This window comes from Podarcis tiliguerta, assembly GCF_965153285.1.
Source record: "Podarcis tiliguerta genome assembly, chromosome: 6".
NCBI classification, from domain to species: Eukaryota; Metazoa; Chordata; class Lepidosauria; order Squamata; family Lacertidae; genus Podarcis; species Podarcis tiliguerta.
In genome coordinates, this window is record NC_139539.1 from 72,646,120 (window position 1) to 72,662,425 (window position 16,306).

At 42.7% G+C, this 16,306-nt stretch overlaps 1 protein-coding gene across 5 annotated transcripts in view; it reads left to right on the forward strand.

The window, feature by feature from the left end:
• DPYD (dihydropyrimidine dehydrogenase) overlaps positions 1–16,306 on the forward strand; it is a 498,994-nt gene that overhangs the window by 258,163 nt on the left and 224,525 nt on the right. For all 5 annotated transcript variants that reach the window (XR_014512316.1, XM_083444838.1, XM_083444836.1 and 2 more), the window contains one exon: positions 3,120–3,304. Coding sequence is in view for 4 of the 5 variants with exons in the window: in XM_083444838.1 (XP_083300964.1) it covers positions 3,120–3,304 (185 nt within the window). In the remaining variant the exon portion in view is untranslated. The remainder of the gene's footprint in view (positions 1–3,119; positions 3,305–16,306) is intronic.

The window sequence follows — 16,306 nt, forward strand, 5'->3', positions numbered from 1 at the left end:
AGCATTTTGTTGACTGTATCAAAAAATGAGATATTGGACTTAATTATTACTTCCTTCCCGTGCATTTTGAGATAGTGCCTGTGTGAGGGTCTAAATCCAATTTGCTTTGCTTTCCCCCACCCACTGCCACCCCACAGATTCTCCTCTTGGTGTTTTCAGTCACAGTGGTGACCATGACCCAAATAGACTTTATTTACCATAGCATCTCTGAGGCTGAAGAATCTAGCCACTTGTAAAGATTGAAGAGGCTTAACTCTTCCGCTTCTGGACCAGCTGCAGAAAATGTTTGAAAGAAAGCCTTGACTGTGCACCTCCATATAACTTCTATGGGGCAGCCCTATGTCTACTCCAGCCTCAGTTGCCTTTCCTCCTTCAAATCCATCATGGAAGTCCATTCCCCCCCTCACTTGATCTGTCCCACTAACAAGCCCTTGACACATGGTTGCCCTCTATCCCATTATTTAACTCATTGACATGGAAATGGAGAATGGGAAATTATGGAAATCTGATCCCTTCCTATAATGATAGTTTTGACTTTACAGAGGGTTTCCCAAGGCAAAACACAGCTGCCTCTGCTCATCTCTTGTAGAAACAGAACACATCTTTGACACTGTCTATGACAACTGAGAAATATACTAGCAGGATTCTCTTTTACATATATGACAGCACAGCTACATCAGTTTAATTGACCTTAGCAATCTGCATCTGTGTGTGGTATGTCCCCAAGGGATGCTAAAAAAAACCCTCCCACCCTGTCACTTGGAAGGGGGGGGAGGGAGAACCTGGGTACCATAATAGAGTAATACCTACATAAACGTCATTCATTTGATGCAGGGCATCAATATGTGCTAAAATAATACTCAAATGTACTTCCATATGCGGCTAAAATTAAGGAGCTAGTGCTTTTTAAATGACAGATTGTTCTGAATTTTAAACTATAGCAGATAAATGACATTATTTTGAAGTTAAAATTACTTTTTTGCCATGAGCAAGAGAACAATCTTCCGTTCTTTTTTGCCGTTTTATTTATTTAGAATCATAGAATCATAGAGTTGGAAGAGACCACAAGGGTCATCGAGTCCAACCCCCTGCCAAGCAGGAAACACCATCAGAGCACTCCTGACATATGGTTGTCAAGCCTCTGCTTAAAGACCTCCAAAGAAGGAGACTCCACCACACTCCTTGGCAGCAAATTCCACTGTCGAACAGCTCTTACTGTCAGGAAGTTCTTCCTAATGTTTAGGTGGAATCTTCTTTCTTGTAGTTTGTATCCATTGCTCCGTGTCCGCTTCTCTGGAGCAGCAGAAAACAACCTTTCTCCCTCCTCTATGTGACATCCTTTTATATATTTGAACATGGCTATCATATCACCCCTTAACCTCCTCTTCTCCAGGCTAAACATGCCCAGCTCCCTTAGCCGATCCTCATAAGGCATTGTTTCCAGGCCTTTGACCATTTTGGTTGCCCTCCTCTGTACACGTTCTAGTTTGTCAGTGTCCTTCTTGAACTGTGGTGCCCAGAACTGGACACAGTACTCCAGGTGAGGTCTGAGGTCTGAGGTCTATTTGCCTAATTGTTTTCTGGTTTAATTTATCATAGCTATTGTTTGTTTCATTGTTTGCCGGTTTTCAGGGCAAAACCTTTCCAAGACATCTTGCATCAAACCGTAATGAACGATACATCAATAAATGCATTGTTTCGTTGTTTATTACACATGTGCCCTGTTGTTTCTCTGAAGAATACAAGGCAATTTACAACTCACCCCACATATTATCCCCATAGAACCCTATGAGGTTGAGGCTGAGGGTTCATGACTGATGCAAAGACACCAAGGGAGTTTTACAGAGGAATGGGGATATGAAGCCAGACTTTCCAGTCTTAAGACTCTTCTACCAGCAGCTGATGGTGTGACGTGGCAGCGCCATTCACCTGACCTCCCAGCAATTGAGTCACTGATGCATACAAAGAAGAGGTGAGGCAGCAGCAAGGTCAGCATGCTCCAAATGCACCAGGAGGGGTGCCAGATTGGTTCTACCAGCGTGTTTGCACTGTACTGGCCTTACTGTTGCCTTATTTCTCCCCTCTCCTCCTTCTGGCATGAAGCAGCGAGTAAGCTGGAGGGAGGTCAGGTGAGCAGCACAGCCCCGCCATGTTGTCCTCTAGTGCCTACTACTCTACTCACAGCAACATACTGTTTCGATTACCTTAAAGTGAGACGATAGTCATCAAACAACCAGAGAGTCCTAGTTTCCCCAAAAAGCAGGTAAGGATTTAAACCTGATTTTGGACTGTGCTGTTTCAGATTGAAGGTAGTAGCTCGTAATATTGAGAGTTCCTCAAAATAATAATAATAGTAATAATAATAAAATTATTCTCAGTGAGAAAGATTCTGGCCTTTTTGTTTCTCTGAGATACTCATGAGATACATGCAGAGAATGGTTTTGTGCTAAAGAGCATTGCATTATGTGATTCCCCCCATGGGCAGTCTGAAGTGGTACAGTCCTTCAGGTACCGGATAATGTGCAACATTTTAAGTGTTAATAGCAGGGGCATCCAGCTTGCTTGGGAATTCTAAGACTTCAACAGCAGCCTACATTGACAATGAGTGTGTTTTTGTAATGTCGAGTCCACTGTCTTGAGTCAAAATGTCATCCAATGGTACTCAACAGGAAACTTCCTCTGTCTCAGGGGCCATCATGACAAATTTGGTTATGATATCCTAAGATGTGTCCAAATCTCTGAAAGATTGAGTACGGCATTGTGTTTCAAAAGGGTACCCAACAGTATCCAAATAAAGACAAGACAACTGATCTTTGACCTTAGGAAACATTGTCCCAAGTTTGGTTATGGTATTTTAAGTGGTGTCCAAATTGCTGCAGTTTTGAAAGGTCCAATCTGCCATTTTGTTTTGAAATGGCATTCAGTGGTATTCCAAAATAGACAAAAACCTGTTGCTCTTGGTTTTAGGAGCTGACATGCAAAATTTAGTTTAGATATTTTAAGAGGTATCCGAAAATACAAGTGTACAGACAAAGAGTTTTTCAAAACTTACAGTAGATACCTGTGTCACCTACTTTTTTTTCTGTTTCCCTCCCACCTCCTCTTTCCTTACAAAACAGTAAAAGAAGCCCTGCATCCTCTCAAGTTCAACAGATGGGGTCTCCCTGAAATTGATCAAGAGACCATGCAAACGAGCGAGCCGTGGGTTTTTGCAGGAGGTGACGTTAGTGGACTGGCCAACACTACAGTGGAATCAGTGAATGACGGAAAGCAAGCTTCCTGGTTCATGCACAAATACTTACAGGTGAATTTTCAGTGGACACTCCTTTGACTTTACCTTGATTTCTCCTCTCAGGTGTGCAGAATCATGGAATTGTAGAGTTGGAAAGGTCTCTGGGGATCATCTAGTCCAACCCTCTGCAATGTAGTAATATGCAGTTATCGCAAAAAGGGATCAAACCTTGGTGTTATCAGCACCACTCCCTAACCAATTGAGCTATCCAGGCTTGGAGTATGTTCCCTGCTCTTTCCCAAACTTACTAAGCTATCAAATAAGCCAAGAACAGTTCAGATGTGGTGGGATTCTGTGATCATAAGTTACTGACAACAGAGTAATTTATGGAAAGGGTTAGATCAGGGATGGGGAAATTGTGACTCCCATAGATCCTAACCAACATGGCCAATGGTCAGGCACATTGGTGGTTATAGATGAGGAAAAGTTGTTTCTCTGTCTCGCATAATACTAGAACCAGGCATCATCCAGTGAAGCTGGGTGGTGAGACAGTCAGAACATACAAATAATAATAATAATAATAATAATAATAATAATAATAATAATAATTTACTACCGTATTTTTCGCTCTATAAGACACACTGGACCATAAGACGCACCTAGTTTTAGAGGAGAATAAGAAAAAAAATATTCTCTTCCTCTCTGCGCAGCACCTCTCCAGCAAAGCAGGAGGAGAAATGGAAGGGGCTCCGTTTCTCCTGCGTCCGCTGCGCTCAGGAGTCTTTGCTTGCTATCCCTGAAGCCAGGAGAGCAAGAGGGATCGTTGCACAGTGAAAGCAGTAATCCCTCTTGCTCTCCTGGATTCAGGGATAGCTGCGCATCCTGCATTTGCTCCATAAGACGCACACACATTTCCCCTTACTTTTTAGGAGGGGGAAAGTGCGTCTTATAGAGCGAAAAATATGGTATTTATACCCCACCCATCTGGCTGAGTTTCCCCAGCCACTCTGGGCGGCTCCCAATCGAGTGTTAAAAACAATATAGCCTTAAATATTAAAAACTTCCCTAACACAGGGTTGCCTTCAGGTGTCTTTTAAAAATAGGGCAGCTGCTTATTTCCTTGACATCTGATGGGAGGGCGTTCCACAGGGTGGGTGCCACTACCAAGAAGGCCCTCTGTCTGGTTCCCTGTAACCTCACTTCTCGCAATGAGGGAACCACCAGAATGGAAGAACATCTTCAATCAGCGTATCCCTAAAGTATGGAATTTGCTCACACAGAATTGGGTGATGGCCATCTACTTGGACAGTTTTTGAATCATAGATTTGTAGAGTTGGAAAAGACCCTGAGGGTCATCTGGTCCAACCCCCTGCAATGCAGGAATTTATTTTGCCCAATGTGGGGCTCAAACTCACAACCCTGAGATTACAAGACTCTTGCTCTAACTACTGAGCTGGAAGGGGATTAGGTCAATTCATGGAGGATAAGGATATCAATGACTACTAGTCATGATGGCTGTATTACGTTCAGTACCATAGGGAACTGAATACCAATTGCTAAGGGTTATGAGTGATATTCTCTTCCCATTCTGCCTTTGGGCTTCTCAAAGGTTTCTGATTGACCACTGTGAAAACCAGTGCTTTTTTCCTTAAAAAAAATGTTTAGGGGTACTCTCATTTTGACTCAAGAAAATCACCATTTTATAGTTCAAACCAGGGAAAATACATACAGTAAATGGACAAAAGTACAAAGATACACAAAATGTTTAGGGGTATGCGTATCTTTGCGTCCCTGTCTCTGTCCCCCCTGAAAAAAGCACTGGTGAAAACAGTGCTTGAACACTGTGAAAACAGCAGATAAGCCTTCCAATCTACCAAGACTCTTTTTATCCTCTTATGGAGTCCAACAACATATGGAGGGATATAGGTTCTCCACCCCAAATTAGCTATAGAAACTGGAAAATAAGAGAGGGCCTGGATTATTGTTTAGGGGTTGGTTGGTTGCTTGGTTTGATTAGTGTGCTTTAAAAAATATATTAAGTAATTCTCATTGGTTAACAATTCTTATTTGTACCCAAAGGGGATGCAACTTAATGCATAATACACTGCATAATACACTTTACTCAAGTAATTGGATGGGGAAATAGCTTATAAATATTAAAGGATCTGTTTTGAACAGCATGGAAGTTTTTGTTTTGTTTTTGTTGTTATTTTTTTAAAAAATACTTTTAGTGTTGTCACCTGGGCCAGAAATTATTATGTACAGGGTGTGATCACACCATCACTTTCTAAAATACATATACACATACCTGCACAAAGCAAGCTGCTTACCTGTCAGATAAATTTGACAGTCACACAAGAGACCTGCAGGAGGAAGGCAAGAGAGCCCTTGCTTGTGGACAGATATTTATACAAGGGGGGGGGGATGTGTGTAAGGAATATCCTCAACTAGGCGAAGGAACAAATTCTGTGACTGGATGCTGAGAGGCATGCATGTTTGTTTGGCTGTCTTGCATAGGCCTTCTTGTAAACCATTCATAAGATGCAGTTTGTAGAACATGGAATATCCTTTTTTTAAAAAAAGATATCATTAATGAAAAAGGAAATACAGTGGCCTTGCTTTTCCTAACAACTTGGAACTGAAAAGTGGTACCGAAAATTTCATTTTTAACTATTCAAGCTGGAAAATATCCTTGTTCAAATACTGAATGCTGGTGAGGAGAGGGCTTGGTTTAAAACAAAAACAAAATGCTGTTGATTAGTGTGGAAACATTTCCTGCTCTTTTGTACTCAACATTAAGACCCAACTCCATAATGATTTGTTCATAGTTTTGCCTCAAAAATAAAATAAATTCCTGACCAGGAAAATTATTTAAACCATCAGCTCACGACAGCAGTGTTTCCTGCCAATTCTTAGTTGACCACTGTCTTCATTATTCATTGGATAAGTTTGTGCCATCCAGGGGCTGCTAGCAAGGTACCCATAGGTGGCAATGTGGCCTCCTCTGGTGCCCACAAACAGTTTTAGTAGTAGTAGTAGTAGTAGTAGTAATTTATTATTATTTATTATTTATACCCCGCTCATCTGGCTGAGTCTCCCCAGTCACTCTGGGCGGCTCCCAATCAAATGTTAAAAACAGTACAGCATTAAATATTAAAAACTTCCCTAAAAAGGGCTGCCTTCAGATGTCTTTTAAAGATAGGATAACTGCTTATTTCCTTCACATCTGAAGGGAGGGTGTTCCACAGGGTGGGCGCCACTACTGAGAAGGCCCTCTGCCTGGTTCCCTGTAACATCACTCCTCGCAATGAGGAAACTGCCAGAAGGCCCTCGGCGCTGCATCTCAGTGTCCGGGCTGAACAATGGGGGTGGAGACGCTCTTTCAGGTATACAGGGGGTATAAATACCCCCTCAGAAATCCACATTGCATGAGAGAGTGTTTGTTTGCTGTACCTGCTCAGTTCCTGTTTGCACTGGCTCAGTCTCTCTTCTGTTCTGAACAGAGAAGAGGTGCAAATAGCTTCTCTCTATAAGCAAATATGAGAATGGTTGGCGTTAGTGGCTTTATTCCATTCATGGGAAGCTGATGGGGCATGTGTCCACAAACCATTTTGCGCCACTGTCTCTTTTCCCCGCTCATGCAGCTGTGTAAACTATTTCCGTTATGTCACATCCCCATGGCAGCCATTTTGTTTCTGCCACTCCTGGCACATTTCAAACTTCCAGGTGTGCCAACAGGACAAAAGAGGTTGGCTACTCGTGTTAAGCAGATCTCCAGTTGATAAGTAACTGGAGTGATGGTTCTCAATGATGGTTCTCAATATATGAGGTGGGTCACTTTATAGAACTACAGGCATTTGTTAGAGAAATCTGAGGCATTTTCATATACAGTGGTACCTTGGTTCTCAAACTTAATCCATTTCATAAGCCCATCCCAAAACCAAAGCGTTCCAAAACCAAGGCACACTTTCCCATAGAAAGTAATGCAAAATGGATTAATCCGTTCCAGACTTTTAAAAACAACCCCTAAAACGGCAATTTAACATGACTTTTACTATCTAACGAGACCATTGATCCATAAAATGAAAGCAATAAACAATGTACTGCAGTCAAACAATCAATCAATCAATAGCTGAACTGAGTTCCACACAGTCACAAAAACACAAAACAAAAAAGCCACAAAAACACAAAATAAATAGCAAAAACAGACAGACCTCAGCGTAACACTCAAAATGGAAGTGTGGCACTCGAATCAGAAGCGTAACACTCAAAACGGAGCACGTTCGGCTTTCGAAAACAGTTCGCAAACCGGAACACTTACTTTGCAGTGTTTGGGTTCTAAGTTGTTTGAAAACAAGACGCTTGAAAACCAAGGTAGCACTGTATGTGTATTGATTTAGCATAAAGAACACCACTCCCTAGCCTTTCACCAATTATATTTGTTTCTGTGCTATTTTCCAAATGATTGTTTACTTGCCATGGCTCCTAAAACTACATAGCTGGTTCATGTAGCCAAACGTGCTGTATTTTCCATAAGATTTGTGGTTCTGCTTTGTTTGGAAGCAGATCTTGTCTTTTAGGTTAATGCAATGGCACATGCTATCACTTCCCTCCCCTTCTAACCTAAAAACTGGCCTTCTGAGGGGTGAGGGGAATGGGTACAACCATTTCCTTCCCAAACGCCCATTACTGTAATAGAAAATTTCAGATACTCCTTTTTGTTAGAGATTTGTTTTCCAGAGCCATTTGAAACAGAATGAAAACCACACTTTGGTGTCAGTCAAGAGAATTTATGTGGGATGTGATGAAGCAGTACATACACACGCATTGTGGCAGCACATTCATTTTTTATGTGCCCATTCTACAACAATGGCATGGGAATCGCTTTCAGGGAGTGGTAGAAAAGAATATTTAAAGCAGTGAGGCCCTCCAGGTGTTGGTTGGACTACAACTCGCGTCATCCCTCATCACTGGCTGTGCCAACCTGGACAACGTGGTGGTCCACGGGTACCACATCTCTGATTTACTGAGGATTTCTTTGTTATTTTCAGAGGAGAGCCATGTTAATCTGCTGAAGCTAAAGCAAGTAGGGTTCAAATAAGGAAATGCAATGTGATGCTTCCTGTGAACTATGGAAGCACTTTCTTTGGGGACAGTTTCCATGTTTTCCTGGCTCCATCAAGCCTTTGTCATAGACCAAATGGTGGTGCTGTGATTCGGAAATGGTTATTCAGGGTGGGAAAACTATTCCTTCCAGGGGTTTTTTACTCCCTTAACCGGAATACTCGGTGTTCCTAAATTCTCAAGAGAGAGAATTACATTTTATTTGAGCCAAATGGCAACCCAGCAAAATTGTGACCTCTGGAATAGACTGGGACTTACCAATTCTGCATAGTTAAAACTGTGGGATGGAGAGCAAAGGGAGTCAGGAAAGAAGGAATCCCATTTATATTCAACGCTAGTACTGTATAAGGAGCTGGATCTGAGGTTGCAGCAAGAAGCCAGCAGTGTTATTTTGTTAAAATGTTTAGGATGATACCGACTTGGTTATCACTCACAAGGTAATTTGCGGCATCTAGATCATGATCTTTACATTTCTTCACTGGCTCCGGCTCCATGCATTTCTGTGGGGATTGCACTGAGTGCTTTGAGGCAAAATACTTACGCTGAATTAGACCCAATTGGCTGTATGTCAGTCTGTGGGTAAGATTTTTTTTTGCAAGGAAAAAAAAAATCTTTATAAGAGCCTCTGCAATACTTCAACCCAGGGACTTTAAAGGAAAGGGGTTTTTTATTGTTGTTTTTTAAGGGAGAGGGAAATAAGTGCTATAAATTCTGCCAGCTCTTTTCTGTTAACATAGGCACATTGTTACATAAATGGTGGAATTTGCCTCAAATTGTAGCTTTTGGAAGAAAGTCTCCGAATATTCCACGTTCTATAAAGTGAGATGCCAATAGATTTCTACTGAGTCGCAGTCCAAATTATAGAAACTATTATTATTATTATTATTATTATTATTATTATTATTATTATTGGGGGGCAGGGAGTAGTTAGGTGTTTGGTGTGTCATTTTTTTGCAAGTATTGGGGGGAAAAGGGACATCTTCCAGTCATTGCAATGTGGCAGTTATTGCAGTAGAGCATTTATTGGGGAAAAGAGTGCAATGGCAGGCAGGTGCCCATGTGCATGTAGTTGCTGAGTTGTTAGTGCAGTGCAGCAACTCAGAGCCAGGAAGTAGTAAGGTTCCAACATCACAAACCAGGGATTTTAGATCCAAGTATGTCATTCTCTAGGGACGCGGGTGGCGCTGTGGGTTAAACCACAGAGCCTAGGACTTGCCGATCAGAAGGTCGGCGGTTCGAATCCCCGCGATGGGGTGAGCTCCAGTTGCTCGGTATCTGCTCCTGCCAACCTAGCAGTTCGAAAGCACGTCAAAGTGCAAGTAGATAAACAGGAACCACTCCGGCGGAAGGTAAACGGCATTTCCGTGCACTGCTCTGGTTCGCCAGAAGTGGATTAGTCATGCTGGCCACATGACCCAGCCAGTAAAGCGAAATAAGTGCCACAACCCCAGAGTCGGCCACGACTGGACCTAACCGTCAGAGGTCCCTTTACCTTTACTATGTCATTCTCTATGCTGTAGTGACCAGCTTCCTGCAAGAAGGAGCTGTTGTTCCCCACCATTTCTGCACTTTCACTGGAGACAGTCAAAGGCTAAATTTGCAACTAGGAACTCAAGAGCATTCATGGGGCCAAGAGGCTTCCTCTACCCGGCTGGTTCCTAAGTCCTAAGTCCAAACAAACTTTTCATGGTCAATTTCAGTCTCAGCTCTGATTCCCTCTCCATATATACAGTACCTGCTTGACTGCCTTGCTCCTTCTTCAGCTGGTGTCCAGACCAACAGCCCTGGCTGAAGTGTCTAGTACATCTCTCAACTTAATCACAAGCACAGTAAAGTGGCGCTCTGCAAGCCACTATTCTCTCCTGTTGGCTATCCCTTTGCTATAGTATTCTCTGCCATATGGAGATGATCTGTATTATCAGACCATCTTGTAACTTTGGTGTGAATATCACCTTGTCGACATGTCTGAGTGTTTTTGTAGCACTGATATCCATGATGGCATGGCTTTGGGGTGTTCATCTGTGTTGTGTTCATCTGATTGGCAGCACATCTTGTGGTTCTTCGTAGATTTAAGCTCCCCTGTCTCCAGACCAAGGCACTACTAATAAACTGTTGCTTAACCCCAAATTCCATTGAGAGCCATGGGCTTTGTATGACCAGGGACTGCCCAATTGTCTGGAAATGTTGGGGGATTCTGGCATGCACACACACACACACACACACACACACACTGATGTGGATGTGGAGCTCTCTCCAGCATGGATGTTCCTGGCATTTCAGAGGATGCCCATATGTGCATTGGAATAAGGACAAAATGGTGCTTATATTCTTTGCTAGCACATAGAATAATAGACAACTGTGGGCTGATTCACACTGTACTTGACAGTCGTTTCTGTCGTGTTTATGTACATTTGAATTGTCATAAAAACAAGACTTGCACAGACATGCACTGAAGAGCCACTTGGATATTGTTGCCTAGTATGTGTCCATCAGGTATTCTTCCTCATTTTATATACCATCCCCATGTACTGAGTGCCCATTCTAATGCCAGTGGGGTGTGCCAAAAGAACAGAGAAAAACCAAGCAGTTCTCGAAAGACTCTGTTCCTTTACTGACAGTATAATGCAGTTTCAGTTACATACAGTTGTAGATACAGTCTCCTTACAGCATACAGACTATGCTCTGGCCAAGGACAGGAGCCAAGAGCAAACTTGCCTTAAACATAGCAGCATTTGTATTGTAGATTGTGCTGAGTTGTTCTCACATGCTTGCTGACTCATTCTCACATGCTGAACCAGCTGCAGATGCAGGACAAAACACACCCAAATTAAACAGCACGCTGAAATTAATTAAACAGCAAGCCAAGAAAGCACACCTTTCTTGTCCTTTTTCTCTGCATATATAAGCTCTTCTACAATACATTAACACGCCACCCTTCCTCTGGGGAGCTCAGAGTGTCCAGGAAATCTCCCATTCAGATTACAAGTCCTGACCTCAGCTTCAGTCATGGAACTGTATCATTTGCCTTCAGAGCTTTTTCTAGGCATCTTCCCCATCACCCTTTATGATGCTCACAATGGCAAATGCCTCTGAGTAGCTGAATGTGAATCGGCCCTTTGATTTCTAAGTGCGTCGCTTTTTCTTCCACATATGCCTTGTTGGGCACGGATCCACACAATAAAACACACGTTTCCCCGGAATATAACTAAAGGCATTGGAGGAAATCTGACAATTCGTAGCTTGTCAATTGGAATTTTAGATCAAGCGGGCTTAATGTTAGAGTTGTTTCTGTTACCCTTTGCAGGTTTTGAGGGAGCTTATTCGACCTTACTATCTCACCATGAAGCTAATGGGAAAAGCCTTGCAGCAATCTTCACAGGAAAGTTTCCAAATGTCAAGTGTCATCTTTCCAGCTGCTAGATGAATGGGTAGCCACGAGGCATTTATTTGGGTGTGCGGTCTCAGTAAAATCTGGTTGCTGCGGCAGCAATTACTATAATTTGGCCATTGCTTTGGCAGTACTGGGACCACATGCAATTTTAGTTGTTGGATTTGGGGCATTATTTGGGGACAGTTGTAATTTAGAGGCAGGTCAAGGCATCCCTGGGTTGTTGCTTTTATCAGGGCTAGCATAGCGCGCTCTCTGCCTTTCTCATCTACATGAGGACATTCCTCTGCGTTGTTCTCACTGTTGTAGCCTCTCCATCTTGAAATTAAAAATATATTTGCGAAGCAGATTGGCATGCTCTTGAATACACGAGATGGCAACCCATCCAGCCTGCCAATTTCACATTAGTTAATTATGTGTCATTTGGGTAATTTCTCTATGGCGCAGTATAGAAGCTATAGGCTATTACTGAAAACTGCTACCAACAATTTGTGTGTAAGGAAGCGCCCTCCAGATGTTGCTAGCTGGGGCTGATGGGAGTTGGAGTCCATCTCCCAACTGCAAGGCCATAGGTTCTCTATCCGTGCAGTATAGCATCTCAGTAAAAGCTAAGGCCAAAGCTTTAGAAGGGACTAGTCATAAATACATACACATTTTGTTGTTGTTTAGTCATGGGCGACTCTTCGTGACCCCATGGACCAGAGCACGCCCGGCGCTCCTGTCTTGCACTGCCTCCCGCAGTTTGGTCAAACTCATGCTGGTAGCTTCGAGAACACTGTCCAACCATCTCGTCCTCTGTCGCCCCCTTCTTTCCCGACATCAGGGTCTTTTCCAGGGAGTCGTCTTTTCTCATGAGGTGGCCAAAATATTGGAGCCTCAACTTCACGATCTGTCCTTCCAGTGAGCACTCAGGGCTGATTTCCTTCAGAATAGATAGGTTTGATCTTCTTGCAGTCCATGGGACTCTCAAGAGTCTCCTCCAGCACCATAATTCAAAAGCATCAATTCTTCAGCGATCAGCCTTCTTTATGGTCCAGCTCTCACTTCCATACATCACTACTGGGAAAACCATAGCTTTAACTAAACGGACCTTTGTTGGCAAGGTGATGTCTCTGCTTTTTAAGATTCTGTTTGGGTTTGTCATTGCTTTTCTCCCAAGAAGCAGGCGTCTTTTAATTTTGTGACTGCTGTCACCATCTGCAGTGATCATGGAGCCCAAGAAAGTAAAAGCTCTCACTGGCTCCATTTCTTCCCCTTCTATTTGCCGGGAGGTGATGGGCCCAGTGGCCATGATCTTAGTTTTTTTGATGTTGAGCTTCAGACCATATTTTGCGCTCTCCTCTTTCACTCTCATTAAAAGGTTCTTTAATTCCTCCTCACTTTCTGCCATCAAGGTTGTGTCATCTGCATATCTGAGGTTGTTCATATTTCTTCCGGCAATCTTAATTCCGGCTTGATGAATTCTGCATATAAGTTAAATAAACAGGGAGACAATATACAGCCTTGCCGTACTCCTTTCCCAATTTTGAACCAATCAGTTGTTCCATATCCAGTTCTAACTGTAGCTTCTTGTCCCACATAGAGATTTCTCAGGACACAGATGAGGTGACCAGGCACTCCCATTTCTTTAAGTTTGCTGTGGTCAACACAGTCAAAGACTTTTGCATAGTCAATGAAGCAGAAGTAGATGTCTTACTGGAACTCTCTAGCTTTCTCCATAATCCAGCGCATGTTTGCAATTTGGTCTCTGGTTCCTCTGCCCCTTCAAAATCCAGCTTGCACTTCTGGCAGTTCTCGGTCTACATACTGCTTAAGCCTACGTACACATACACATACACATTTAGCCCTGATTAAAGCTGTTCCCAAAACAAATGTCATATAGCTCAGGTTTCTAAGCCCTCTGCTGCATCTAGAATTCTCATGACCTGTTTAAATCATTATTGAGAAAATGCTCTGGATAATTTTTTCCTTCCTTCCTGGAGACTTTGCAAATTTCCCCCCATGCTGTAGGAGACTCTTTTATCTGAAATTGTGACTACTATTATACAAGGACCCACAGACAGCTGCACACTGTTTGAATTCTGCCCATGCTTGGCATCGTAGTCAAGGCATCTGCTTTTTAGCAGCATAGTGTGAACATGTAATCTGTGTGTCCATCCTCAATCTTTACATGGTGATATATCTCTCTCTTACATTTAACAGTGTTTTAACAACAAAAATTAAATCTAAACAAATACAACCTACATTTTCTTTGACTTCCCTCCTCTCTGTGGTTCCTTATTTTATATAATATGCTTACTGCATAGCCAATTCAAACCGTTTTACAAATTTATCCTTTATGATCCTTTAAGCGATTTCTTACTGGTTGTGTTTATGTCAATCCTGCTGACGTTTTTAATTGTTTGCCATTGTCATCATATATTCAACAAATTTTTCCCATTCTGGTTTTTTTTAAAAAAAAGTCTCTCCTCTTAATCTCTTATTCTTCTGGTAAGTTTTGCCATCTCTGCATATTCCATCAGTTTTAGTTGTTGGCCATCTTTTGTTGGAACAGATTCTTCTTTCTATCTTTGGGCTCAGACGGTCGGCAGTTCGAATCCCCATGACGGGGTGAGCTCCCGTTGCTCGGTCCCTGCTCCTGACAACCTAGCAGTTTGAATAGGTACTGCTCCGGCAGGAAGGTAAACGGCATTTCCATGAGCTGCTCTGGTTCTCCACAAGTGGCTTAGTCATGCTGGCCACATGACCTGGAAAAACTGCGGACAAACGTCGGCTCCCTCGGCCTGTAAAGCGAGATGAGCGCCGCAACCCCAGGGGTCACTTTACCCTTTAATAGCATACATAAATAGTTTTTTTCTGGTCTTTGGCATTTGTGTAGTGTGAACCTGTGATCTGTGCTTCCACCCCGAATCTTCACATGGTGATATGTGAATTATCCAGGGGAAGTTCAATGTGTCATAATTGCTACGAAGCTCTTATTGCCCTTAGAACATCACCAGGATTTGGGATGCAAAGCCATCTTGTTGATGTTATCCCGAACAACATGCTTTGGTGGGAGTACTTTCAATGGTGTGGCTTATTGACTGATTTATTTTTCTTGGTCACCCTAGAGCAGTGGTTTGCCACCTTTCTGACTTCAGTCCTCACTTGACCAAGCACATTATTTCTGTGGCTCCCCTGTGGGAGCTACTTAAACTGGGGTTCCATTACAGGACACACATAAGTGGGGATTCCCCTGTTCTGCCCCCACCCCATTATGTCTCCCAACTCCCCTGAATGTTCCTTGGATAGGAGAGAGATAATGCAGGAAGGCATGGGCAGCAAGTTAATGAAAGGATGCCCCACCCCAGGTTCCCCTTAACATTTTTTCAAGTCGCCCTTCCTGAATTTTGCCTAAACTCAAAGGCTCTGCTCAGATGAAATACCATCTGGGATTTTAAAAGAAGTTAAAATAATAAAAGCTTTTGTTTTGTTTGTTTTGTTTTGTTTTGTTTTGTTTTGTGTTTTGTTTTGCTTTGTTTTGTTTGCAAAAAGAAAAAATGATTGGCAGAAAAGGAGGATGACCCACATCTTGACTTCAGCTTGACTTCAGCAACCTTCCCCCAAATCATTGTGATTGGACTGCCCTGGGGGGAGGAATTCAAGAAGAGCTAGACCTGTCTGTCAAATGGAAAGATTTCTTCCCCCCTTTTCCACCCCCTCTACTCTCAAGTTCTGGCCATTTCCCCACTAGGAATGGTTTTGTTACTTAGGACTCAGCTATACAGCTGCATAGAAAATGTTTTAAATGTGTTGTATAGTGCAGTATACAAATGTGACACTAGATGGCGAGAGTGAGCTATGCCAAATTCAATGTATTTTCAAAACATGTTTTTTTTTAAAAGTATTTTCACAGCGGGTTTTTTTATATGTGTGTAGATTCCGCCTTAGAAAAGAAAGGCAAAAGTTGTGTGTGGAACGTTTTTGAAAACTGGAGGCAACAGAGCGACTCTGGAGCTTGAGACATTTTGTTATCAGCAGGATCCAACTTGGGGATGTGAGATTATGACCCAGCATACCCTGATTCACCTGATTATTCAGGGTACAGGCAGAGATAATACACCTCCCTAATAAACAGCATTGCCGGCTCTTAATGGAAGCCTGAGGATACCTTTGACTCTATATGTAGAAACAGCACTTACTTTTCTATCTCTTCCCTTTTGTCCTCCTCCCTGGCTGTGATTTGACACTTCGTCACTTCCTTTCTTTTCCTCTTCCCTCCTTGTGTATTAAGCAGCTTCTGGTGCCCTCACTTAGGCCCTGGTGTCTATGAACTAATTTGTTCTTGATCCCAGTTATTTCTGTTCACACTGTAGGCATCATCCCCATTTAGGTGAGCTGTGATAATATAAAGGTAAAGGGACCCCTGACCGTTAGGTCCAGTCGTGGCCGACTCTGGGGTTATAGCACTCATCTCGCTTTATTGGCCGAGGGAGCCAGCGTACAGCTTCCGGGTCATGTGGCCACCATGACTAATCCACTTCTGGCGAACCAGAGCAGTGCATGGAAACGCCGTTTACCTT